The sequence below is a fragment of the Sphaerodactylus townsendi genome, linkage group LG01 (assembly GCF_021028975.2).
Source record: "Sphaerodactylus townsendi isolate TG3544 linkage group LG01, MPM_Stown_v2.3, whole genome shotgun sequence".
Lineage (NCBI taxonomy): Eukaryota > Metazoa > Chordata > Lepidosauria > Squamata > Sphaerodactylidae > Sphaerodactylus > Sphaerodactylus townsendi.
In genome coordinates this window covers 13820264-13847392 of record NC_059425.1, presented here as the reverse complement: position 1 = coordinate 13847392, position 27129 = coordinate 13820264, and the positions used below count along the sequence as shown (strand labels likewise).

The 27129-nt window shown below is 50.2% G+C and overlaps 1 protein-coding gene across 1 annotated transcript in view; it reads left to right on the top strand.

The window, feature by feature from the left end:
• Nucleotides 1–27129, top strand: part of ASH1L (ASH1 like histone lysine methyltransferase) — a 99300-nt gene that overhangs the window by 44650 nt on the left and 27521 nt on the right. Inside the window, 9 exon segments of the mRNA XM_048511349.1 lie at nt 5170–5271; nt 6889–7594; nt 8767–8946; nt 12019–12113; nt 19489–19562; nt 22845–22890; nt 23088–23196; nt 26419–26625; nt 26751–26897. Coding sequence (XP_048367306.1) covers nt 5170–5271; nt 6889–7594; nt 8767–8946; nt 12019–12113; nt 19489–19562; nt 22845–22890; nt 23088–23196; nt 26419–26625; nt 26751–26897 — 1666 coding nt within the window.

Here is a 27129-nt window from a genome sequence, read left to right as displayed (position 1 = left end):
TTAGGAAAAACACAGGGCCTGGAATAGAGGCTACACGTTTGTTTAAAAAATCATTATGAACTGTTGACGATGATCCTTAGATATAATTGCCTTGTCCTGCGTGCACATCGGTTGGAAGAGAGTCGTGGGCTCACTTTCCAAACAGTCTCCAACCTGCTTTCTCAACACCCTTCCTGCCGAGCCCTCCAGCACCCTCCCCGTTATCCCCCCTACTCTCCCCATTCCCCTGCCCACCATCTTCTCCCCCTCCAGATGAAACAGAACCCTGCAGGGCATCAGCAGCAAAAGCCCCCCAATTCCTCCACCCATTATCTCTCCCCCCCCCCCAAAAAATGAACCCTCCCCTGCCTGCCCTCTCGCAACCCCTAAAGACCTCTGCAGCTTAACGTAACCTGCACAATTCTTTGGTGTCACAGTGAGTCAGGATGGGCAGTGAGTGGTACCCTGACTCATGACACCACAGGGTCTAGTTTGGCTCTAGGCTTCGAACGCATCTTCAAATTCTATCTTCTTCCCTGTACCTCCATTTGTAGTTTTCCCCTCGTTTTGAATTTTAAATTGTAAGCTCCTCAAGGGCAGGGGATTACGCTTTTGTGTTCCACTAAGCACCATGGACCTGGGTGGGTACAAAATGAAAGAATAGGCTCCAGGGACATTTTCCCCTGTGATGTTTCCCTTTGTAATCCTTAGGTGGAGAGTCAGAGGAATAGCGTTCTGTTCTTCTGACTGTCATTTATGGCGTAAGAACAGCTGTGTTGGATCAGACCAAAAGCTCGTCTTAATCATTCATCCTGTTTCTCACTGTGGCCAGCCAGATCGCCCTCCCTCCCTGAAGACCTGTTAGCAGAAGACTCTCCCTGTAGTTCAGGGGTGTCCAATTGGCCATGCTGGCAGGGGCTGATGGGAATCATAGTCCATAAACATCTGCAGGGCTAGAATTGGACACTCCTGCCTTAGTTACTGCTCTCATTTCAGAGGGTTTGAGTCCCAGTCTGCAAACTCTTGCACAGAGCAGTGGACTGCATACATGTCACTGCAGAATAGAACCCCTGCAGCAGTAAAAGTGGTGGCTGGCTCTGAGTTCAGGAGCCCTAGAAAGCAGAGTCAGTTCGGAGATAAACAGGGAGGGGTTTTATTTTAGAAACACCAGTGTCTTCTCTTCCTGTGATATGGTCAAGGCAACATGCACCACTTCTTTCTTATCCTTTTTTTTTAATTGCCTTGGCTTGGCTCCAGTATGGCACAGACGAATCATCCAGCAGCTCACAAACAAGTTTGCTAGTTCACTTGTCCACACAAATCATTTTTACTGAATTGTGGCACATCAACTGCCTGAAGAAGAGGTCAGAACTGAGGGATTGCTGGGTCATACCAATAGTCCATCTGGGCCATCTGAGAGCCAGTGTGGTGTAGTGGTTAAGAGCAGGTGGATTCCAATCTGGAAAACCAGGTTTGATTCTCCACTCCACCACCTGAGTGGCAGGGGCTTATCTGGTGAACCAGATGTGTTTCTGCATTCCTGCAGTGACCTTGGGCTAGTCACAGTTCTCTCAGAGCTCTCTCAGCCCCACCTACCTCACAAGGTGTCTTTTATGGCGAGTGTGGCGAAATGGGCTTGCTTTTGGCTGGCAGGCCCTATTTCGCACTCTGCACACCCCCAGGAGTTACCGACTTTTCCTAGGGAGGGCTAGCTTTCTCTGGGTATGCTGTCACCACCTGATCATTTGAGGACTGCCCGCTGGGGAAGATCAGGATTTCCCAGCTTCCTTTCCAACTGCGAGGCCTCTGCCTCAGTTTCCCCTTGGTTCCTCTCTCCTGGGTTCCACAGGGTAGACTGGAGATCCTGGAGGAAAAGCTGCTCAGCCTTCCTCTACCTCCTGTTTAAATAGCGTGTCCAAGACAGTGGGGCATCTGTGGTACAGAGAACTGTCCTCCACATCCAAGGTTTTAAAAGTATTTATTAAAAAGAAAGTGATTACCATATGTTTTAGCACAGCACCAGATTTAGCAAGGGTTTCCAAAGAAAAGGCGACATAAACGCAAATCCCTGCCCCTATCACTAATACATATCCTGGCTAGAAGATGGTAGAAAGCAGGGTAGGTCCTCAAATCTTAAAATGTTGCAATTTGCAGGGCGCTCACATTACCTGGCACATGATCCAGAAAATGGCCTCCGCCTTCCCAGTTCAGGCAAGATCTCCGCTCTCCTCCAGAGAGACCTGAGCAAAAGAGGCCTCGCCTCTCTCTTCCCCTCAATTCATCAGATCCCAGACCCCACCCTCCTTTGACCAGGTCAGGCTGGGTCAAGATATCATTTCCCCCTAGGTCAGGCAGTACTTCCTGATATTGATCTGGGATTTCTAAGTCCTCCAGATCTATGGTACCTGGTTGGAGAAGGGAGGAGGAAAGAAAAAGAAAGGGGAGGGGAGGAGCCATTTCTCCACAGGGACAGGAAGGGAAAGGAGCTTGTAAGCCACCTTAAGTCTCCTTACAGGAGAGAAAAGTGAGGTATAAATCCAAACTCTTCTCTCCTCTACTTCTGGCATCCTCTTTTGCACAGTAGCCAGCAAGATGCACCAGGAAGCCTGTAAAGGGGGCAGGAAGGTGACTCTCCCCTCATACCTGTTGTGTTTCAGCATCTAGTAGTCAGAGGTCTGCGTCTGAACATAGAGTTTCCAGTTAAGTCTTATGACTTAACAGTCATAGATAGACCTTCCCTGTTCTATGAACTTGGGCCAGCAAAATTCTAGAATTGTGCGAGGGAGAAAACATTCCGCTTCTCCATGGTGCTGGATTTCTGTGCGCCTGGTGTGATTTTATTGACGATCTTTCCTTGCCTGGTCGCCTGGAGCTGATCCTTACTTGAGGCAAGCAAATAGCGAGTGATTTTTCTTTTCCTGGTGCCAGCATAGAAACGTGCAACCTGGGACAAGTGCAGTAAATCGGGATAAGCTGCCACTTTCGAACGGTAAAGGCTTTTTAGAAATCCCCCTAGGAGCTTCCAGTAGGAGCTGGTTTAATCTGAACCAAATGGGTGTAATCAACCTTTGGCCTTTAATCATCTGGAGGACAGCTGTGTGGTAATGGAGCTGGTAAGCTGAACACTCCAGAGTGGTATTGCTGAATACAGTGGGGGAATATAAGGATGCTGCATGACCTCTTGAACCTCATTGGGTAAAGGGGTAGGCCTAGCATAGGGGTCCCCAACCATTCTGAGCCTGTAGACACCTTTGAAATTGTGAAGCAGGGGAGCGGGCACGATCACAGAATGGCTACTTCGGGAGTCAGAGCCCACCGCAAAACGTCAGGGGAGCAAAGTCGTGCATCGCTCTCGTAGTCAGTCTTTCACATTTCAGGCAGAAGCTCTGTTTCAAAGGATGCCTTTTAAATCTGCACAGCCAATCGGAAGCCCTGTTGCGCTCACACACTTCCTGAAAACATTTGGTGGGTGCCAGGAAAGGTGTCAGCAGGCCCCATGATGCCCACGAGCAGCACCCTGTTGGGGGACTTCGCGTATCACCAGTCATCATCTGCCATAATGTAGCAGATGGATTCTGGCTTTGCTTTCCTACTGGCTGGCTGATGGGGGGGGGGGGGGGACGGACATGCACACAGGCCATGCATATTTGTTTTTTTCAGACACATGTTATGAAATGAATATTAGCAGTAAAGCTAAGAGAGCAAGTGGGTTCTGTTTGCTGGTGGGTAACACTAGGTCAGGAGTGAAATCCATCCCAGCCGGACCTACCTGTCAATCCCTATGTGGGGAAGGCAAGCCTTCTGTTTTATGTGTTTTCACTTGACAAGATTTGGATCCTGCTTTTCCATCCGCACGTTCGACGTGGTTAACAAAACCGGCATTAGTTAACAGACACTGGGATCGAAGGCTGTGGCGTGCACTGGGAGTATTCAGCATGGTGCAGTGGTAAAGAGCTGGTAGATTCTGATCCAGAGAACTGGGTTTGATTCCCCACTCCACCTGAGTGGCAGAGGCTTATCTGGTGAACCAGATGTGTTTCTGCACTCCTGCAGTCCTGCTCTTGACTTTAGGCTAGTCCCAGTTCTCCCTGAACTCTCTCAGCCCCACTTACCTCACAAGAGTTTTGGATTTATATCTCCCCTTTCTCTCCTGTAAGGAGACTCAAAGGGGCTTACAATCTCCTTTCCGTTCCCCCTCCCCCCACAACAAACACCCTGTGAGTGGGTGGAGCTGAGAGAGCTCTGAAGAACTGTGGCTAGCCCAAGGTCCCCCAGCTGGCATGTGTTGGAGTGCACAAGCTAATCTAGTTCACCACGTAAGCCTCCACAGCTCAAGTGTCAGAGTGTGGAACCAAACAAGGTGTCTGTTGAGGGGGGAGGAAGGGAAAGGAGCTTGTAAGTCCCTTTGAGTCTCCTTACAGGAGAGAAAGGTGGGGAATAAATCCAAACTCTTCCTCTATCATTTAGGAGGCAGTTCTCAGCAGGCTGCATGTTATTTATTTAGTCCGATTTATAAGACACCCTTCTCCCTAAGTCATGCAACATTTGTGTTGCGTTAAAATCCGATAAAATCTAGTCAATAATACCACAACGCCAATAAAGCCTGCTAAGGGAAGATAATTAAAATATGCCCTGTCCCCATTTGTCCACTTTCACACTGCAAGAGGAAAAAAGGACCAAAAAGAGGGGGGGAGTACAGATATAATACCATTGCTGTCCGCAACCATATGCCTGGTAGAGCATCTCTGTGCCAAATCCCCCTGGGCCCCTGTCTCAATTGACAGAGCCTTCCGCCAGGCTGGGCTCATGACCAAAAAGGCAGCCAAATAACCTTCAGGCCAGGGATCATCAGTAAGTTGTTGTTCACTGAGTTCTGTGCTCTTTGGAGGGCGTATTTAGTGAGGTGGTCCTGCAGATACGAAAGCCCCAGACTGTTCAGAGCATTTGATACCAGCCTTGAACCTTGGAGCCCATGCAGTGGGGGAAGCACCGGCCACTTCTTCAGCTGCTGACGATTAAGGGACATGAAGTGGCAACTGCAGGAATGGAAACTGACTTTCTAAGTACCACCTGCTGCTGCTGACAAATGGTGGTACGTTGATCCTTGTGGAGCATCCTTTGTGCTCTTGATACATGTGGCTCAGTACTTGGCTTCTCTTTGACTTCCCTCCCTCCTTGTTCCTTCACCAGGCACCCTTCCGTCACAGGACAAGCCCTCGCAGAAGCAAGCGGAGGCCACCAGCTGCAGCCCTTCCCGAAAGAGGTCCTCATCAGAAAGCACATCTTCTACAGGCAAATACTCCTCCTCCTCCTTCTCCTCCTTGCAAACGCCGTGCTTACATGTTGTTCCGCCCACAGGCCTTCTAGGAATCTGGCCAAGGTCTCATGACTGGCAGCTAGACAGCCTGCGGGCGAGAACTAGACTTGGGTCAGGCTGTCCCGCTGCTACTGCCTCTTGAAAGGGACTCACCTGGGATGTCCTCCAGCTGTCCTCCATGCCAGCCCAGGCTTGAATGAGAGGCTGCAGAGGAAGTCGAGGCAAGCAGTGCAGATGCAGGCAAGGGCGAACCTTGAAAGCCCCACAGGGTAGAAGAGTTTGGATTTATGCCCCCACCTTTCTCTCCTGTAAGGAAACTCAGGGTGGTTTACAAGCTCTTTTCCCTTCCTCTCCCTACAACAGACACCTTGTGAGGTAGGTGGGGCTGGGAGAGTTCCGAGAGAACTGTGACTAGTCACTAGCCCAAGGTCACCCAGCAGGAATGTAGGAGTTCAGAAACACATCTGGTCACCAGATAAGCCTCTGCCACTCAGGTGGAAGAGTGGGGAATCAAACCCTGTTCTCCAGACTTGAATCCACCTGCTACTACACCCCGCTGGCAACCACAAAGCTGCAATTTGACAGCGCTTTCCTCCGGAGGCCTTGATGTAGGAACCATCCGTCCTACCTGGGGGCTTGGAAATGTTTTCGTCCCAGACATCAACAGGGTGGATGCCTCCCAACAGCATGTGAGGTGCAGGTCGGCCCTCCCAAGATCAAGTGATCCAGAACCCACCTACTTGTATTTCCTCCTTCCTCCTCTCCACTGCAGCTCAGTTCCCTACATAGAAACAGGGAACTGGTGGAAAAGGAAAGCAACCCCCCTCCACACACCCCCACCCCCCAACCACACCAGACCTACACAGTGCCGTCAGGTTGCTGATGCAATGTGGTCTACAGCTGACTGCAGCAGGGGAGGGGAAGGGGGAGAGAGAAAGGCAGCTCCAGCTGGGAAAGAATAGCAGCAGGTGGTGTCCTAGCAATCAGCCAGTGCTCAGGGTGGGTGAAAAGAGCAGCGTTGTTTGAGGAGGGTGTCGGAATCAGAGTGCTGTAGCCAAACCGCGCGACTGAGGGGTGGGATGGGGACGGTAATGAAGCTGCTGCCGTTGCCCATCCTTCCCGTGAAAATTCTTCCCAGGCACCGTCACCCCATTACAGAAGATTGCCTTTGTTAATCAAATGCTGCCCCCACCCCTGGTTGTGGCCGGCCAGCTCTGCAGCTGTCCACAGGGCTCCCGCACTCTCGAATTGATCCTTTTGGATCTGTTCCAAAAAAGGAAGGCAGCACCAGCTTGAGGACGAGCCGTCAAGATGTTGCATCCCACCCCACCCCACCCAAAGCCTCCCTGTATTGTGTAGCTGAATTATCATCGGCTAGTGCAGCTGTTGAAGAAGCTCCCGTTTCCTCAACAGATGGCACGCTCATGAGGAATCTTTGAGGATTCCCCCCCTCCTTGATGTGCAGAGAAAGGATGGCCATACATGATCGCTTAAAAAATGCTAATGAATTTATAACAGTTGTAACAGAAAGGAAATTTATAACAGTTGAACCTGCTTGTGTGTGTGTGTGTTTTCCTCTCCTCCCTCTGCAGTCGTTGGCACACCTGCACGGAATACAAGGCTAGGAAATGGCATGGAAGATTCTGTGGATAATATATTACAGCACATGGCCCAGCAGGAAACTGCTCTGGACAAAACCCTCGAAGCCGTCATGGCGAACGTGCCTGCTCCCCCTTGCGGGAGCCCCAGCCGAAGCCCCAGCAGGGAGAAGAGCAATGGCCTCTCGGGCCCAGGCATCCTGGGTGACACGGGCAACGAAAGCCACGCTCTCCTTTCTAGCTTGTCAGGCGGCTGCTCCCCGCATCACCTCAAGAGGAGCATGGTGGAAGCCATGCAACGCCAGGCGAGGAAAATGTGCAATTACGACAAGATCTTAGCCACCAAGAAGAACCTGGACCACGTGAACAAGATCCTCAAAGCCAAGAAACTCCAGAGGCAGTCGCGGACCGGCAACAACTTCGTGAAGCGCAGGCCGGGCAGGCCCAGGAAGTACCCCTTGCAGTCGGTGGTCTCGGTGCACTCTCTCCAAGTGAGTCGGTTTGTGGGCCCAGACCTCGACAACGGGGACAGAGATTGCCTGCTGCACCGTGGCCCCGACACGGTGACGGACGCCATAGAATCGGTGGTTCAGGGGGTGAATGTGAAAGGGTGGAAGAGGAAGAGGTGGCTTGAGGAGGAGGAGCAAGCTCGGAAGAGGCAGAAGCCTCTGCCAGAAGATGAGCGGGAGAGCGGCAAGAGGTAAGTCCGTTTTGGGGTGCTGCTGGGCTCCAGGTGCTAGGAGAGTAACAGGACCCTGAGGTTGACTGCTGTGTGAGACTGGGTGCCACTGGCCTGACCCACCAGGGCTGCATAGATGTTCTAATGAAGACCTCGGCCTTTGTATTGGCCCTCCAGAGGAACTGGTTGGCCATTATGTGAGATGGGATGCTTGACTAGGTAGAGCATTGGTCTGACCCAGTAGGGCTGTTCTTATATTCTTAGGAAGGCCACAGCCTATGTGCCCTGTTTCTGGATCTCCAGAGGAACTGGTTGGCCTCTGTGTGAAATGGGATGTTAGACTAGATCACAGGTGTCAAACTCGTGGTCCTCCAGATGTTATGGACTACAGTTCCCATCATCCCCTGCCAGCATGATGCTTGCAGGGGATGATGGGAACTGTAGTCCATAACACCTGGAGGGCTACGAGTTTGACACCTATGGACTAGATGGACCACAGGTCTGATCCACCAGGACTGCACAGATGTTCTAATGAAGGCCTCAGCCTCTGTATTAGCCCTCCAGAGGAACTGGTTGGCCTCAGTGTGAAATGGGATGCTAGACTAGGTGGACCATTGGTCTGACCCAGCAGGGCTGTTCTTCTTAGGAAGGCCTTGGCCTCTATGCCCAGTTTCTGGATCTCCAGAGGAACTGGTTGACCTCTTTGTGAAATGGGATGCTAGACTAGGTGGGCCACCGGTCTGTTCTAGCAGTTATGTTCTTAGGAAGGTTTCAGCCTCTGTGCACTATTGTTGGCCCTCCAGAGGAACTGGTTGGCCACTGTGTGAGACTGGATACTGGACTAGATGGACCACTGGGGCTGTTCTTATGCTTTTCCCAAACCTGCTGCCTGAGATGCCAGGAACTCTGTCCCTGGGATCCGCCTTGGAACAGACTGGCCCAAACCGCTGCAGATTTCTCCCTAAAAACAGGCAAAGCCTCCTTAACGTGTCAGATAATTTCCCCATTTCAGACAGTATTATCTGTTCTGACTAGTGACAGCCCCGCAGACAAGTTTCTCCAGTATTTTTACTGGAGATGCCTAGGACCCCACACATGTAAAGCATGTTGAGTTTACCACAGGGGTTTCCTCCTGCTGCCGTGTCAGAATGAACCAGTTGCCAGCGTGTTTGTCGGCCTTGGTTTCTTTCCAGCTTCCCTGAGGCCGCAGTTGAGTGCCCTACTCCCGAGGAAGCGATGGCAAAGCCGCGCGAGTCAGAGAGGGTGGAGCCGCCTCCAACTGCCTTCGTCCAGCGTGAGAAGAAAGCTCCTCGTCCCCCAAAGAAGAAGTACCAGAAGGCCGGGCTGTACTCGGATGTGTACAAAACCACTGAGTAAGTGAGTTGGCTGAAATGCCTGCCAGGTGACTTGCTCCCCTCCTCCTGGAAACTTGCAATTGAGATTACAGACCTCTGAAAATATTACACACCTTCCCAGGTAAACCCTGGCCTGAGGGAAACCTTCTTCGCTTTTGGCTATGTTTTGGCTATTGGTCTCAAGAGAGCTCAGACTCCTTAGCTCGTGAGTTTTAAAGATCAAAGGCTTTTAAATGCCATTTATTGGAACAAGTTAGGGGCCCTCCAGGAAATGCAGAAGACACCACTAGGAAATTTTTCTCTAGCCTAGATCTCTCTCTTCAAGAAACTGTAACCAGTTGGGAACTGAATCAGGCATATTTGCTATCCTGTGTGTGTGTCCATCCAATTGGCCATGCTGGCAGGCACTGGTAGGAATCGTAGTCCGTGAACATCTGGGGTGCCAGAGTTGGACACCCCTGTTTTAGGGTACCTGATTAAGGGAGGTTTGATTTGCAGAAGCTCATACCCAGAAAATCTTTTTTGTCTCCAGGGCGCTGCTGAGCTTGAATCGTGCTCTTCCACTACCAACCAAAATGGCTACGCTCTGAAACCTTTGTTCACTATTTACCGAATTAATTGCATTTATACAATTGTCCTGTTTGCTGTCTTTGCGATATTTATAGCCTGCTTGTCAGACAGCATGACTCACTTCAATCAGGAGCCTCAGGCTTACAGGAGAAAGGGACGAGGGAGGGGAGGGTAATTAGTCTGGACAACATCTGAGGAGAGGCCGTTGGGGAGGAACTGATCTTCCCAGAAAGGAAAGGCAGGGGTTGCAACGGGCCAGTGGCAGAAACCACAGTGTCCCCCCTTCACTTCCGTAGTCCCTGGCTAGCTGGCAAGCAGAGCAGAGAGCCAGCGTGGGGTAGTGGTTCAGAACATTCAGAACAGGTGGATTCTAATCTAGAGAACCAGGTTTGGTTCCCCACTCCTCCACCTGAATGGTGGAGGCTTATCTGGTGAACCAGATGTGTTTTCACACTCCTACATTCCTGCTGGGTGACCTTGGGCTGCTAGGCACAGTTCTCTCAGAACTCTCTCAGCTCCACCTGCCTCACAAGGTGTCTGTTGTGGGGAGAGGAAGGGAAAGGAGCTTGTCAGCCACCTTGAATCTCCTGGCAGGAGAGAAAGGTGGGGTATAAACTCAAGCTCTTCTGTGTCAGGTTCTGACTGACAGCTTCGTCTTCCGATGGCATTCTTCCAGGTTTGGGGGAGGGGGGGGGTTTCTCTGTGATGACAGTCCCTGCACCACGTTCTTGTGTCTCTTCCCCTCTGTCTTTTCCTCTCTCACAGTTCCTCCTTTCCATTCAGTTTTGAAGCTTATCGTAGTTGCAACCCTCCCCAGTAGTCAAACTATAAACCAAAGATAGCAAATTCACCGATTACCCTGGCCAAAAATGGGAGCTAACCAAAACTCTCGGCACAGCTGTAAAGTTGCATGCTGCGCTGTGAGTGGTGGAGGCTTGGATCGTGTAAAGGTTTGCTTCCTCCTGACCTCAGAGGAGAAGGGGCATCATTATGTCTGCGCTGGGAATAACTCCTTCTGAATGCCCCTGTGTATTATGAGGCTTATGAATTAGCCTGCCCAGGTTGGGACAACTGGCACATGTTGCCTGCAAGCTGCTGTCATTTCCATACATTAATAGGCATCAGTGCTGGTGAGGTTTCACTTCTTCCTTACCCAGGGGGAAGCGGCTAGCTCTGACTTGCCCTCGCTCCAGGAACTGAGCGGGTGCAACTTGCCGCCTCCTCTCCGGAGCCCACGTGCAAAATTCCTGAACGGCATCTAAGTTAACGAATATTTTGCTCTCAAGACATGTGACTCATCATGGTTTCTTAGGTCCCTTCCTTCCTTCCGCAGTGCAGGAGATCCTCTGGAGGCCAGGGAGTGGTTTGCTTGCCTAACTGATCAGCGCTCTGCTTATGTAAATAAGTTTTGCCCAGACTGAGGGCAGAACTTGCTGTATGGCCTCTGGTTTCTCTTCTGCAGCGGTTTCAAGGAAAGGAAGGCATCCTGTGTTGCGCACAGTGAACTGAACCGCAGCAGAGATGAATTCTTTACTGCCTCCAGAGCAAAGCATAGGAGCTTCTGGTGACTCATACAGTGCTCGTCATAGGGCAATTTTGAACTGTAGTTTTCCTCCAGGATATAATGTGAAAACAGTTATCATAATATGGTCTCCTCACAATTCCTGAAATGATACTTTGGAATAGCCGATTATAGGTGTCAGTATTCATAGAAACAAAAATCCCAGTTCTCAATTCAAACACAATATTTTATCTGGTTGTTGTGGGCTTTCTGGGCTGTGTGGCTGTGGTCTGATAGATCTTGTTCCTAATGTTCTGCCTGCATCTGTGGTTGGCATCTTCAGCGGTGCAGGCGAAACGTTAGGAACAAGATCTACCAGACCACAGCCACACAGCCCAGAAAACTCACAACAACCAGTTGAATCTGGGTTAAACAGTGGGTTGAGTTCATGAGAACAGCTGTAAACCACGATGCTCACCCATGAGAGCCTGTGTAGCGTGATGTAGCGTGGTGATTAGAGCATCATCCTAGCTTCTGGGAGACCTAGGTTCAAATCCCCAGTCTGCCATGGAAGTTTGCTGGGCGACTGTCTGTTGTGGGTTTTCCAGGCCGCGTGGCATGTCTTTGTAGGTGGCAGTCATAAATGCGGGCAAAACATTAGGAGTAAAAACCACTAAACCAGGGGTCTGCAACCTGCGGCTCTCCAGATGTTCATGGACTACAAATCCCATCAGCCCTTGCCAGCATGGAGAGCCGCAGGTTGCAGACCCCTGCACTAAACCGTGGCCCCACAGCCCAGAAAACCCACAATACCCCATTGATTCCAGCTGTAAAAGCCTTCAACAAAAAGATTGTTGGGTCACCTTGGGCCAATCTCACTCTTGACCTAACCGACCTCGTAGGGTTGTTGTGAGGATAAAATAGAGAAGAGAATGTTGTAAGCTACTTTGGGTCCCTGTTGGGGGCCACAGTTGGGTATCAATAAGGGAAATAAACTCTTCCTCCTTCTTCCTCCTCAGCCCCAAAAGCCGCCTAATTCAGTTGAAAAAGGAGAAGCTGGAGTATACGCCTGGAGAGCACGAATATGGGTTGTTCCCAGCCCCCATTCATGTCGGTGAGTATTCTAGGGACACTGTTTGGGGACCACATGTGGCCTCTCTGCCAAGGTGGTGTTATTGTTTTTTAAAATGTTTCCATGATTATGATCAGTGACGTGGGTATAGATGGGGGGGGTTTCATGGGGGGTCCCGCCTCCTCAAGCCACACCCCTGGCCTCAGTGCTTAAAAAACAGCTCTCCAAGGCCAGGAACAGTAGACTCCCCTGCCCCCCCGCCCCGCCCCACCCACTAGTTGGGCTCTTAGCCGGCAGCCCCATCTACCCTCCCCTCCTGGTAGAGGTGTACCTAGGGAAAATGGAGCCCAGTGCAAAATCTGAGTTTTGCACCCACCCATGGGCGCCACCCACCCACGGGCGGCTGCTGTGATTCTGGAATCCACCCCCAAACAGCATCACTTTAAATGGTGTTTAAACTAGGGAGCCCAGATTCTCCTTTTAAATCCACCTTAAAGGGAGATTCTGGGGTCCCCAGTTAAAACAACATTGAAAGTGATGCTGTTTTGGGGTGGATTATCCCCCACCCTGAAACAGCATCACTTGCAATGTTTAAACTGGGCACCTCAGATTCTCCTTTCAAATCCATGCCAAAGGGGGTGGATTTAAAAGGAGAATCTGGGTAAATTTGGGGTGGGGGTTCCTGCTGTCAGGGATGCAATTGTTAAGCTAACAGCACCAAACTTTCAGGGTATCTTTAGGAGACTCTCCTGATGATACCACTCAAATTTGGTGAAGTTTGGTTCAGGGGGTCCAAAGTTATGGACCCTCAAAGGTGTAGCCCCATCTTCTATTAGCTCCCATTGGAAACAGTGGTGGATGGACCCCCTGAACCAAATCTGGGTGGTATCATCAGAAGAGAGTCCTGAAAAATCCCTGAAATTTTGGTGCTTCTAGCCTAAAAACTGCACTTCCTGCAGGCCAAAAACCAAAAAACCCATTAAAAATACAAAAAATCACAAATGGGGGGGTGGAGCTTCAGACATATAATGGAGGGTTAAACCCGAGGGAACCCCCACTTTACCTACTTCCTTGGTTATGATGAGTGACATTTGAGTTGAATGTCCCTGAAGCAGTTAGTTTCTGGGAATTTTGTTCCGGGATGCTGGAAATAGACTTATTTGACAGATGTAATAAGGTGTGTGTGTGGCGGGGGTGTGTGTGTGTGTTTGGGAACATCCTCTCTCCACTGTAGGTTATATTGCTGGTGGTTGTGTATAGCCACTGGACGGTTACCTTGCATTTGCCTGCTACCCAAAGGAGTTTGCCTTTTCTCGACCCCCATTTCACCACTCAGGGGCATAACTACTTGTTGGAAGCATCACCAATCTTGCATCCAGCCCTGCCTTTGTGTACCTTGATTTGTGGTGGGAATAGAAGTAACTGCTAGGTGACGGCCGTGTACGGAAATTCAAGGCACCTTCCTTCCTTTCCGAAGGCTCTGAGACGCCTTCTCTCCTCAAGAGCGTTCAGCAGCAAGCGTTATGCACTTCTTTGTTCGCAGGGATCAGAAACACTCTTTCGCCCTGGAGCAGGGGTCTGCAACCTGCGGCTCTTCAGATGTTCGTGGACTACAAACCCCATCAGCCCTTGCCACCATGGCCAATTGGCCATACTGGCAGGGGCTGATGGGAATTGTAGTCCACGAACATCTGGAGAGCCGCAAGTTGCAGACCCCTGCCCTGGAGGAAGGTGCAGTGGCCAAACTGTTAGGCCAAAAAGACCTGGGTTCAAATCCCTGCTTATCCATGAAGCTCACAGAATCATCTGGAGCTGGTTATCTTCTATTTCATTTATGTATTTTATTCAATTGATAGGCTGCCCTTCCCTGAAAGGTTCAGAGCAGATGATGACAGTAAAATATAACTATAAAATCAGTAAGACATAAATCAGTATCCTGGCACCACTAATCTCTTCAGAGGGATAATACCCCCAAATAAAATCCCCATTCACACAGGGAAGGGAAAAGGAAGCTTACTGGATAGATAGCGTTGCTGCCTCAACTATAGGCTTGGTGAAACAGCTCTGTCTTGCAGGCTCCGCAGAATTGTGCTGCGCTCACAGGCCTGGGGTCTCACATGACAGAACATTCCACCAGACCGAGGGGGCAGAACTGAAAAAGCTCCGGTCCTGGTTCCAGTCCAGCTGGACAGTTTTCGGGCCAGGGACCACCAGCAAGCTGTTCTTTGCTGAGCATAGTGCTCTTTGGGGAACGTATCTGGAGTGAGCCAGCACAGTGTTGTGGTTAAGAGCCCTGCACTCTAATCTGGAGAACTGGGCTTGTTTCCCCACTCCTGCATTCCTGCTGAGTGACTTTGAGCCAGTCACGGTTCTCTCCGAACTCTCTCAGCCCCACCAACCTCACAAGGTGTCTGTGGTGGGGAGAGGAAGGGAAAAGAGCTTGTAAGCCCCTTTGAGTCTCCTTAGAGGAGAGAAAGGCAGGGTATAAGTCCATGGTCCTTCTCATCTTCTTGTCTCACTAACTTTCTTCAGAAAATTGCTATGAGGATAGAATGGGCTCACTCTCCTTATGCACATTTTATGAAGAAAGGGGGGAGTAATACAAATGCGAGCTGGAATGGCCGTTGCTTAACTGGAAGATGGCATTCAACAGTTGGTAGCCATGAAGCAAGCCGAAGGGGGGAAATAGGAATTACACAGAATCAAATAAGTGGCAGGAACCTCACACAGACCATCTGGTCCAGCCCCCTGCTCAATGCAGGATCAATCTGGATCAGCCTAACAATTGTTTGTCCAGCCACTGCTTTAAGTCTGCCAGTGAGGGGGAGCTCAACGCCTCCCTAGGCAGCTGATCCCACTGTTGCGCAACTCTGGTAAAAAAATGAGTGCTGCGCGGGATCATGCTAAGGGTCTCTCTAATCCAGCACCTCATTTCTAGCAGGCTGTTAAATACTTCTAGGGAGCTCCCCCCCATCATTTACCACCCATCTCTGCAGTTCCCTGTTATACTGACTGAATCTGCAGACTCTGTTTATATAGGGCAGTGGTGGCGAACCTTTGGCACTCCAGATGTTATGGACTACAATTCCCATCAGCCCCTGCCAGCATAGCCAATTGGCCCTGCTGGCAGGGGCTGATGGGAATTGTAGTCCATAACATCTGGAGTGCCAAAGGTTCGCCTCCACGGATATAGGACATGGATCTGCAACCTGCGACTCTCCAGATGTTCATGGGCTACAATTCCTAACAGCCCCTGAAGGGCTGATGGGATTTGTAGTCCATGAACATCTGGAGAGCCACAGTTCCAGACCCCTGATATAGGAGAAGAGAGGAAGAAGAGTTTGGATTTTTACCAACCCCCGCTTTTCTCTCCTGTAAGGAGTCTCAAGGCGATTTACAAACTCTTTTTCCCTCCTCTTCCCACAACAGACACCTTGTGGGGCAGGTGGGGCTGAGAGAGTTCAGAGAGAACCGTGACTGGCCCAAATTCACCCAGCAGGCTTCATGTGGAGGAGCGGGGAAACAAATCCGTTCCCCAGATTGGAGTCCAACTCTCGTGTGGAAGAGTGCGGCAACAAACCCAGACTACTGTCCAAGTTGCTCTTAACCATTATTACTACATACGGGTCCAATAGCTGGACAGTGAAGAAGTTTGATAGAAAAAAAGAAGATTCTTTTGAAATGTGGTGTTGGAAGAGAGTTTGACAGATACCGAAGACCAGCAAACCGACAAATACGTGGGTTCTAGATCAAGTCAAGCCTGATCTCACCAAGAACCTAAAATTATTAAAACTGAGGCTATGGTACTTTAGCCACATTACGATGAGACAAGAATCACTGGAAAAGATAATCACGCTAGGCAAAGTTGGAGGCAGGAGGAAAAGAGGAAGACCCAACATGGATCCATTAAGGAAGCCGCGGCCCTCAGTTTGCAAGACCTGAGCAAGTCTGTCAATAGTAGGATGTTACTGAGGGGTCACCGTGAGTCAAAAGCAACATGGCGTAGAGCAGCAGTGGCGTAGTGGTTAAGAGCAGGTGCACTCTAATCTGGAGAACCGGGTTTGATTCCCTGCTCTGCCACTTGAGCTGTGGAGGATTATCTGGTGAACTAGATTAGCCTGTGCACTCCAACACATGCCACTGGGCGACCTTCGGCTAGTCACAGTTCTTCCGAGCTTTCTCAGTCCCACCCACTTCACAAAATGTTTGTTGTGGGGAGGGAAGGAGATTGTAAGCCCCTTTGAGTCTCCTTACAGGAGAGAAAGTGGGGGCATAAATCCAAACTCTTTTTCTTCTTAGTGGCTCTTAATGCACACACACACACACACACAAGTAGGCCATGGTTAACTTCCGTCAACACATCTCACAGCAGCAAGTTTCATAAGCCACTGAAGCAGTTTGTGGAGAAGGTACTTCCTTGGATTGGAGCGTGCAGATCCGTTCTGTGAAGGGCAGTGCTTTCCCCCTTTCGAGGAAGCCCCTTGCCTCAGGGAAAGTGTCTTTGCGGCAAGGGCGAAGAAGACGTCCCCGGGATCCAGACCTTTGTTTCCTTCCAGAGCCTGCTCCCGTTCAACTTCACCGAACAACCCGTCTCTCCTTCTAGCATTAGGAAAAAAGGAAACTTCTCCTTCCCCGCAGTTCAGTAAACCTCCCTCATTTCCCCACCCCTAATCGTAAAATAGCCTGCTGGCCTGCGGGAGTGGAAAGCGTCCTGACATTGAAATGGTGCAGAGAAAGCTTTGGGTTGACTCAGACGGCTTGGGCCCCGGAGGCTTTGTGGGGAGCCTTGTGTGCCAGTCCGTGCTCCTGCCCCCTTTTCCCGCCCAGGTCACGACCCCCAGTTTATTTGCACCAGGAGACACAAACAAACACGCCACTGTGAAGATAAGGCAGCTTTAATGACTCCGCCTGGCATCGGAGGGCAGGCACTCTCACTTTCCCGAATTGAGTTACGAGGATTATTTCTCTGTCCTGGCTACCTCGCTCATCTGGGTGCCTCCTTATTAAGAGAGAGAGAGAGAGAGAGAGAGAGAGAGAGAGAGCTCCCTGTTCTCTGGGCCGGCTGCCAGGCCCTTGAAAGAGCCTTTTGTTCTACCCAGTGAGGTCACAGAAGTGAAAACAGATTCCCAGCGGACTTTGCTGCTTCCTGGAACTTGCGAAGCACAACTCCAGCCTTTGAAAAATAAGAACAAATTTTAAGAGTGGGTTGTAAAGAAAACATGACAGCTGTGCCGTTTTCCAGGGGACCGCTGGTGGAGGTTGAGAGGGATTCTGTGCCTCGTTGGAGCCCTGAGGCATATTCAGCTGACACCTCCTCCAGGATCTTTGTTTTCCTCCATCGCCCTGAATTCTGGGCCTCAATCATACCAGTGGAGGCAGTATTTCAGTATTTGCTGTTTTGTTGTTGTTGTTTTTTATCCAGTTCCTATAGCTCAGGGGTGTCCAACTCTGGCGCCCCAGATGCTCATGGACTACGATTCCCATCAGCCCCTGCCAACTGGCCATGCAGGCAGGGGCTGATGGGAATCGTAGTCCATGAACATTTGGGGTGCCAGAGTTGGACACCCCTGCTATAGCTCATGTACCGAGTATGTGAGAGCCACCATGGTGTAGTGGTTAAGAGCAACGAACTCTTAACCTGGAGAACCTAGTCTGATTCCCCAGTTTTCCACATGAAGCCTGCTGGGTGACCTTGGGCTTCACTCATGCTGAGGAGTAGGGTTCAGTTCCTCAATTCCTCACTCTTCCACATGAGTGGCGGACTCTCATCTGGAGAACTGGGTTTGATTTCTTGCTCCTCCACATGAGCGGCAGAATTCTAATCCAGAGAACTGGGTTTGATTTCCCATTCCTGCACATGAATCCTGCCGGGTGACACTGGACTCCATTCATGTGGAGGAGCGGGGCTCAATGCCTTGATTCCCCACACTCCTCCATGTGAGCTGCGGATTCTAACTTGGTGGACCAGGTTTGACTCCCCGCTCCTCCACATGAAGCCTGCTGACCTTGGACCAGTCACAGTTCTGTCAGAACTCTCTCAGCCCCACCTATTTCCCAAGATGCCAGTTGTGGGGAAAGGAAGGGAAGGCGATGAATAGCCACTTTGAGACTTCTTTTGGAAGAGAAAGCCAGGCTGTAAAAAACCAACTCTTCTCTCTCTCTGTGCACATTTTTATCCTGCCCTTTCCTCTGTGGGGTGGGCAGGGGGAGGCAATTGTTAGCCGCTTCGGCACTTCTTAAAAGTAGAGAAAAGTGGGGTCTAAAAGCCAACTCTTCTTTTCCAACTGTACACAGACCCTTGAAAAGAAGACTTGCTGCAGGGTGACCCTGAATCTGGAACCGCCTGACCAGCGGAGGCTGATGTTTAACGTTGTGTTCTTCCTGAAACAGCGTGTGCACATGTGACATTAGAAGCCCCCTCCCAGTGTAGGGGCAAAGGCACTGCTCCGTCTCTCTGGGCTGGCTATTCCAAGCCTGGCTGCTGCAGTACCAGTCCGCAGCTTCCGGCTTCCCTATTTGGCCAGTGTTCAGCTCCAGCCGCTGGGCTCCACAACCCTTGGCTGGACGCAGCCTTTGGGGACAGCCTAAACCCTGCAGTTGCAGAGGGTAGCCGTGCTGGTCTGTGGTAGAACAGCTGCATTCAAATCCAGTAATCCCCTGGAAACCAACACAGTTTTTGGGGAGCTTTAACTCGTAAGCTTTAACTCATGTACCCCCCCACCAACCTTAAATTTTGTTGGTCTCTAAGGAGCTGCTAGACCTAAACATCAGGAAAAACTTCCTGACAGTCAAGGCTGTTGGACAGTGGAATTTTCTGCCTCAGAGACTGGTGGAGTCTCCTTCCTTGGAGGTTTTTAAAGAGAGGCTGGGTGGCCATCTGTCAGGAGTGCTTTGATTGTGTGTTCCTGCATTGCAGGGACTTGGGCGAGATGGCCCTTGGGGTCTCTTCCAACTCTATGATTCTATGACCGGCCCCTAAGTCCAACAGGTTATTCCTGTTAGAGATGCTGGAGTCAGTTTGGGGGCAGATGAAGGCAGGTGTTGGTGATGGGGACCCCCCCCCCAAAAATGTCCCAAGTGTGTAGGGCTTGCTAGCTGAGCTGCCCGAATGGAGGAAGCTGCAGAAAAAGAACAACCCTTGTGAAAAACGCCCCCTTTCCAGTTCTCACACTGTTCCCGACGACATTTCTGAGTGTGTCGTGCCCTTGCTAATTAGTGCGCGTGTGGCACACATTTATGCTTTCCACATCAGCGGCCAGCGCTCCTCGAGCCAATCCTGTCTTTTAGCAGCCCCGTTCCTTGCAGGAGACTGTTTGTGTGTGGGGGCGGGGGGGGGGGGTTGCGTGAGAGAGAAATAGGCAAGAGAATACCTGACTTTCCTTTCTCTCCCCTGTCCCTCCCCCTCCCCCAATCACAGGAAAATATCTGCGACAAAAACGAATCGACTTCCAGCTGCCTTACGACATTCTGTGGCAATGGAAACACAATCAGGTACAGGACCCGAAGTTAAATGCTGCAAGATCCAACGGCCACATTCCAAGCTGCCGGAGAAGAGCTGAATAGCCGATGCTGTGGCTGCGTTGGTGTTTGCTGTGCATTCAAAGATCTTTTGCTGATGGTAGCAATGGGGGGGGGGGGGGGCGCAAAGGGAAGGATTCCTTGAATATATATTTAATGCAGACAGTTTCTATTCCCTTCCTCTCCCCCCCCCCTCCCCACACCCTTGCAAAATAGCAGCCGTTCACCTCCCAGAAAGCGCTTGCCCTTAATCCTGCTGGAGACTTTTATTCTGGCAGCTCTCTCGGCTTCTTCTGCAGGGATCTTGTGTTTTTTTTTTTGACACGCCTCTGGAGAATTCAGATGTTCTGCCAACAGGGCTGAAAAATTTCAGACCTTATTTTTCTTGGACCGGGTCCCAGGCAGAATGGGTTTTTTTTTTTTCTTTCCCTTTCCCCGCCTCCCCACACCCCACCCCCCACTTAGAAGCTGAAGTTTTTTTTTTGAGACGAGAAGGAAAGCACTGCACGGTCTCTGTCTTTGTAAAGAGCTTTCGTTTGTCAAGTCTAAAAATAGGGTGGCTTTTCGCCTGACAAAAGGTTTCCTCCAAGAGAGGTAGCAGCAGGATTTGAGGAGGGGTGTGTGCAAGTTCAGTGCCCACGTTAAAGAGGGGGCGGGGGATGGATTCTGGAAGATGGTCTTGCATTGCAGATTTCTTCCCCGAAAGGATGCTGCTGCTCTTCCCCTGTTGTGTCTGCATGCACATCTGTCCACAACTGCTTTTCACTAGCCTCATTCCCCCAGCTGTGCTCGCTGTTCAACAGGGGAGCACATGGATTGCATGCACAAGGCCCCAAATCCAGGCCTTGGAAGTTCCATTTGAAAGATATTTTCAGAAAGCGAAGGACCTCTCCCTGAAATTCCTGGGAGCTGCTGCCTATCAGAACAGGCAGTACTAGACTAGGTGGATTTACAGTCCAACTTAGCAGAAGGCAGCTTCGGATGTTGTCAGTGTGGTGCTGTCTGTCAGAGCATCCAGCTGGGATTTGGGAACCCTGGTTCAAACTCCGCTGTGCCACAAGCCTGGAATTCCTATATGGCACGTTGGGCACAGCTACAAAACGGCTACCACAATTTTAAAAAATCTAATTGAATTTCTCTGCTGCCCTTCCACCTTTGGGCTCGCGGCGGTTCACAGTAGTTCGTGAAAACAGGATAAAATGCAGCAGTTCATGAAAACAAGATAAAATGCAAAAACGGATTGTTTAAAATCTATGCTTTCCAGCCAGTTCAGATGCCAAAAATATCTCGTTGGCAGTGAGCTCCAAAAATCCTACCAAAAGAGAGAGGATGGAATTTCTTTTTTTTTTAAGCCAATAGAAAAAGTTGCGGGAGAGACGATGGTTGATGGACAGTAACGAGAGAGGCCGGAAATGGTATCCATAGCTGCCTCAACCATATGGAACAGCCTAGTGCAGAGGTCTGCAACCTGCGGCTCTCCAGATGTTCATGGACTACCATTCCCATCAGCCCGTGCCAGCATGGCCAATTGGCCATGCTGGCAGGGGCTGATGGGATTTGTAGTCCATGAACATCTGGAGAGCTGCAGGTTGCAGGCCCCTGCCCTAATGGAACAGCGCCATTTTACTGGCCCTCTGAAACATCTTTAGATCCCACAGGGCCTTGGTCCCATTAGACAGGGTGTTCCACCAGGACCAAAATAAGCCCTAACCCTGGTTGAGACCAGTCAGACTTCCCTTGGGCCAGAGACCACAAATAGATTATTGCTTGATGAATGGAACATCTATCAGGAGACGAAGGGGAGAGGACTGTCTCATAGGTATGTTGATCCCAGATCATTTAGAGCTTTGTATGTCAGAAGTGTATCCCAGTTGTACTAGAACAGGGGTCTGAAACCTGTGGCTCTCCAGATGTTCATGAACTACAATTCCCATCAGCCCCTGTCAGCATGGCCAGTTGGCCATGCTGGCAGGGGCTGATGGGAATTGTAGTTCATGAACATCTGGAGAGCGTCAGGTTGCAGACCCCTGACCTAGAACCTTAAACCTGATCTGGTCCCCCGTCTGGAGTCAGGGCAGTTGTTGGAGCACAGCTTGAATGTGTGTTTGCCACAAGGTGCCAATTAGGACCCTTGCTGATGTGTTCTGGACCAACTGGAGTTTCTGGAGCAAGCCCCAGGTGTAGTCTGCCGCAGAAGGGGAAGCCAGCCACACAATGATTGCCGCAGCTTACCTTCAGTCACACAGTCAAAGTCCTTGTGCGTGGTGGCAGCTCCTGCCAAAGAAGCATTTAAGAAAAATCTGCATAGCCAATCCAATCTCCAAAAGTCAGTCAAAAGCCTTGCTGGGCAGAAGCCCTACCTGGTCCCATTTACTTCCTAAAAACACCTGGTGGGCGCCAGAAAAAGTGTCAGCGGATGCCATAAGTGCCGACGGGCACCACTTTGGGGACCTTTTGCATGGAAGCTTGCTGGCAGACCTTGGGCAGGGCATACTCTCTTAGTTTAACTTTGCTTCACGGAGGGTAAAATGGAGACGGGCAGAGCAACATGTTGCTGTTGGGGGAGGAAGACCGGGGTATAAACAAAGTAAATAAATGTATTGTCGAAGGCTTTCATGGCCAGATTCAACTGGTTGTGGTGGGACATAGGGTGCGGCCATGGTCTGGTGGGATCTTGTTCCTTGATTCCTGCAGCCAGATGTAGGGTTGCATCTTCAGAGGTGTATCACAGAGCTTAAGTCTGTTGCTGTGACATACCCTCTGAAGATGCCAGCCACAGATGCAGGCAAAATGTTAGGAACAAGATCCACCAGACCATGGCCACACAGCCCGGAAAACCCACCACAACAAAAAGTACATAAATGTGCTTATTTGAGATACAGAAGGGCCTGCCCCAGTGGTTGGAATGTCTGTCTTGGCACAGAGACAATCCCAGGTTCAGTCCAAGTCTTTCCGAGATCACAAAGGACCCTCTTCTGAGTCGGACCATTAAAACATCTGGTTCAGTCTGTTCATCCTAACTGGCAGCAGCTCCCTCTAGGGCCTTGGCTGGAGGAAAGTCGTTCTCCCATAGAACTCTGGTCTAGAAGAGGTGGCTCTTCATTGCCCTCTGCTCTGCAGGAACCAAATCTTCCCTTCTGAAAAAAGATGAATAGCTTTCCTTTATCCCTTTGTGCAGGGGGACTCTCAGGCTGCAAAATAAAAGGGATTATTTCATTTTTCTTCCCCTCTCTCTCTCTCTCTCTCTCTCCCCAGTTGTATAAAAAGCCAGACGTCCCGCTATACAAGAAAATCCGTTCTAGTAAGTACCCTCTAGTTTGTATAATCCTGAGCTTTGTGGGGTATTCCACTAATGATCTCCATTTCAATCCACTTTGACCTCCCCGTGGTGTTTTCAGCCCCCTTCCTTTGCGTTTCCTCCTGAGTGGGGCAGGTGGGAGCCTGGTGAATCAGTTCCAGAAATTTGTGGGTTTTGTGTTTGTTGTTCTTGCCTTGCAGATGTTTATGTGGACGTCAAACCTCTCTCTGGTTACGAGGCCACAACTTGCAACTGCAAGAGACTCGACGATGGGAACAGGAAGGGCTGTACGGACGACTGTTTGAACAGGTAAGACGGCTGCAAGCCAGGTGCCTCTGGGAAGCTCACAAGCAAGACGACTGCGGCAGCATTTACCTGCCTGTGTTCCACAGCACCTAGTACAGTAGGCGTGTGCATCTTTTGACTAGTAGGGTAAAGGGCTAAATTGGAGGGGGGGAGGGAACCATTCCCAATTGCACCACTAATGTATGCAGTATATGTGAAACAGATCTGGGAATGTTAGTAGACAACAAACTGAACATGAGGTGACAATGTGATGGGCAGCTAAGAAGGCCGATGCTATTATGGGCTGCATCAAGAGGAGTGTAGTGTCTAGATCGAGGGATGTAATAGTACCACTCTGTTCTGCGTTGGTTAGACCTCACCCGGAATACTGGGCACCACAGTTCAAGAAGGACACTGACAAGCTAGAGAGTCTCCAGAGGAGGGGGCCAAAATGGTACAGGGTCTGGATTCCTCATCCTGTGAAGAGAGTCTTAGGGAATTGGGGATGTTTAGCCTGGAGAAGAGAAGGTTAAGGGATGACATGACATTCTTGTTTAAATATTGGAAGGGATGTCACGTTGAAGGTGCAGCAAGCTTGTTTTCTGCTGCCTCAGAGACTAGGACACAGAGTAATGAATTGAAGGTGCAGGAAAAGAGATTCCACCTAAACATTAGGAAGAACTTCCTGACTGTTGGGGCTGTTCAACAGTAGAATTCGCTGCCTCGGAGTGTGGTGGAGTCTCCTTCTTTGGAGGTTTTTTAACAGAGGCTGGATGAGCATATGTCAGGAGTGCTTTGATTGTGTGTTCCTGCATTGCAGGGGGTTGGACTGGATGGCCCTTGTGGTCTCTTCCAACTCCATAACTCTATGATTCTTCATGGTCCTCTTTGCTTGTGGATTGTCACTTATCTTCCTCTTGACAATTTAAAAATTAAGATAAGTATGCTCAGGTGGCACTGAGTGCAGCAGTTGGCAGCCCTCTCTCTTTCTTCCCTGCAGTTTTGCCTGTAGGAAATGAAGACCTTTATAGGTAAAGGTAGTCCTCTGTGCAAGCACCGGGTCATTACTAACCCATGGGGCAACATCATATCACGTATTATTTACTAGGCAGACTGCTCACGGGCATCAGGTGTACTTCTTCGTTGCCTCCAGATGTTATGGACTACAGTTCCCATTACCCCCCTGCCAGCATCATGCTGCTAGTGGGTGATGGGAACTGTAGTCCACAACATCTGGAGGGCTGCGAGTTTGCCACTGCCTTCCCCAGTCATCTGCACTTTACCTCCAGCAAGCTGGGTATTCATTTTACTGACCTTGGAAGGTTGGAAGGCTGAGTCCACCTTGAGCCAGTTACCTGGAACCAACTTCTGTCAAGGTCAAACTCAGGTCACGAGCTTTGACTGCAATACTGCAGCTGACCATTCCTGAAGACCTTTACAGTTTAATAGATATGTCAAGTACAGTTTTGTATAATGGGTTATAAAGATTACATTTTATGTGAAAGCAGTAAAGTTCATTGGTAAATATGTATTGCATACGTTTTAATTTTCCCCAAAACTACTTCCCTCTGCAAACCCACAAGAAACAAATCCTCCTCCCCATAGTTTCAAAATTTCTGCAACATTTATGTTTCTGTCCTGAGACACGTGCACAAACACACCTGCCTGAAGTGCTTCCATTGAGCCCATGTTATTCTTTTAGTGAATAAAAATGGAGATGCGGGAAGACTATGTCCCCACTGAAAAGGGCGACGTGATTGATTTTCCTCAGACTCCACCTTCCAAGCTCTGATTTTCGGGCTCAATTGCTAGAAATGAAAATGAGCACCAGAAAAAAAATGGAATTCAATAAAAAGTTTAGTTGGAGCCACACTATGTACTTACTTAAAATATTTCTACCCCTTGCATAATCGTGGCTTCTCAGTGGGATTACAAATACAACAGAAGACCAAAACAAAATGTGCTGCTAGCAGGCAGGTGTGGTGTAGCCATTCTGACCTCCCTTAGAGGGCAAAGCAGAGTGGCAGAGCACAAGCTTTAGTCAGGGCACAGTCCAATAGGGTCTGTGGCAGCAGGCTGGCAGGCAAGGCATGAGTCTGGTCACAGTCCACAGGGTCAAGAGAAACCAAAGGAGTAGGCCTAGGAATCCCATGCAGAACCAGAGGGCACAGGGCCAGCTGCCATATGGGCAACACACCTTGTTGCACTCCAGGCAGAAGCAGTTTCACAGCAAGGAGAAGCTTATATAAAAAAGCCTCCTGTCCATGGCTGGGATTCTGTGAGGAGTTAGTCCTCATCAGATGCAGAGACTTCTTATTTCCCCTACCTTGCTGCCAAACGAGCACTCCTTCTGTTCTTCTGCAGTAGCAGCCTCTGCTTCTGCCTCCTCTGCACAGCTAGCTCATCACTGGGTTCCCTGGGGAAGACCAGGCAGCAGAGCTAGCGCCCAGTCCTTCCCTGCCTGATGACATACAGGTGGAGGACCCTGCAGATCCTCCACCTGTATGTCATCAGGCAGGGAAGGACTAGGCGCGAGCTCTGCTGCCTGGTCTTCCCCAGGAACAGCCAACTCTGGCTGCACTGTGTCCTCAGGTACTGCCTCAGAGTCCTCTGTGTCCTGGTAAGTACCCAGGGGCTGGCTCATGACACCAAAAGAATACAGGAGTCTATCGTATAACATGGGCTAAAAGAGTCCCAAATACTAGAAGCAGCCGTGTAAAATTCCAAATGGAACTTCCAAGGTAGGATTAAAAAGGGAACATTGCCCACCACAATAACATCATTAAAACAGTGTCCCACAAACCGGCAGATCAGTAATAAAAGCATCAGGGCAGTAACAGAAACAAGACAAATGCACAAAGTGGGTGTAAGAAGAAAATCTTTAAATCCTTTTCAGATTGGTTTCCAAACTTTTTCTTGACTAAAAAGTATTGTTGGTTTCATCATACAGGTAATAGTCATTGGGAGGCGGGAGCCGGGGAGAGCCATGGGGAAGGCAGGGCCAGCCAGAGACAGGCAGACTCAGGAGCCAATGTGGCCAGTGAAGGACAGACCCAGCCCCTGTCCCAAGACCCTGATTGGTAGCCGGGGCAGAGGGAGATGGATGGCTGGGACGATAAAAGCAAGAGGGGGATGGCCAATGAGGATTCTGCTGACAGGAGATAGGAAAACCATCAGCGAGCTTGTAAATGTATCGGCCGTCCCTCCTGCCTCCAGCCCACCATTGTTCCATTCGGTTGCTTTCAGGATGATCTTTGCCGAGTGCTCCCCCAATACCTGCCCCTGTGGGGAACAGTGCTGCAACCAGCGGATCCAGAGGCACGAATGGGTGCAGTGTTTGGAGCGCTTCCGGGCCGAGGAGAAGGGATGGGGCATCCGCACAAAAGAACCCCTCAAAGCCGGGCAGTTCATCATCGAGTACTTGGGAGAAGTGGTCAGTGAGCAGGAGTTCAGGTAAGGGCTGGGTGAGGAAGCAGCTGTGGAACAGTCCTCAAGAGGGCAAACCGTCCGCCAAAAGGGACAGGGCCAACGCGCCCGCTGGCTGCGCTGCTGAAAGTCCTCTCCCCGTGACTCCCCAGGAACCGGATGATCGAGCAATACCACAACCACAGCGACCACTACTGCCTCAACCTCGATAGCGGGATGGTGATCGACAGCTATCGCATGGGCAACGAGGCACGCTTCATCAATCACAGCTGCAATCCAAACTGCGAGATGCAGAAATGGTAAACGTGGGGGGGAAAAGCGACCTTCTTTGCATGGGAATAGCTGTGCAGTTGGCCAGGAGACCTTTCTGGGGATGAGTCGGCATGAGTCGGCATGTCAGATTTTACCTGGCAGAGTAAGGGTTAAAAGGCCATAATTCGGTGTCCTCTTTGAGGACTGAGCTAGACTCAAGCTTAGGCAGATCTGACAAAAGGGACTTTAATTCTCAAAGACTTCTACCCCAAGAGTTTT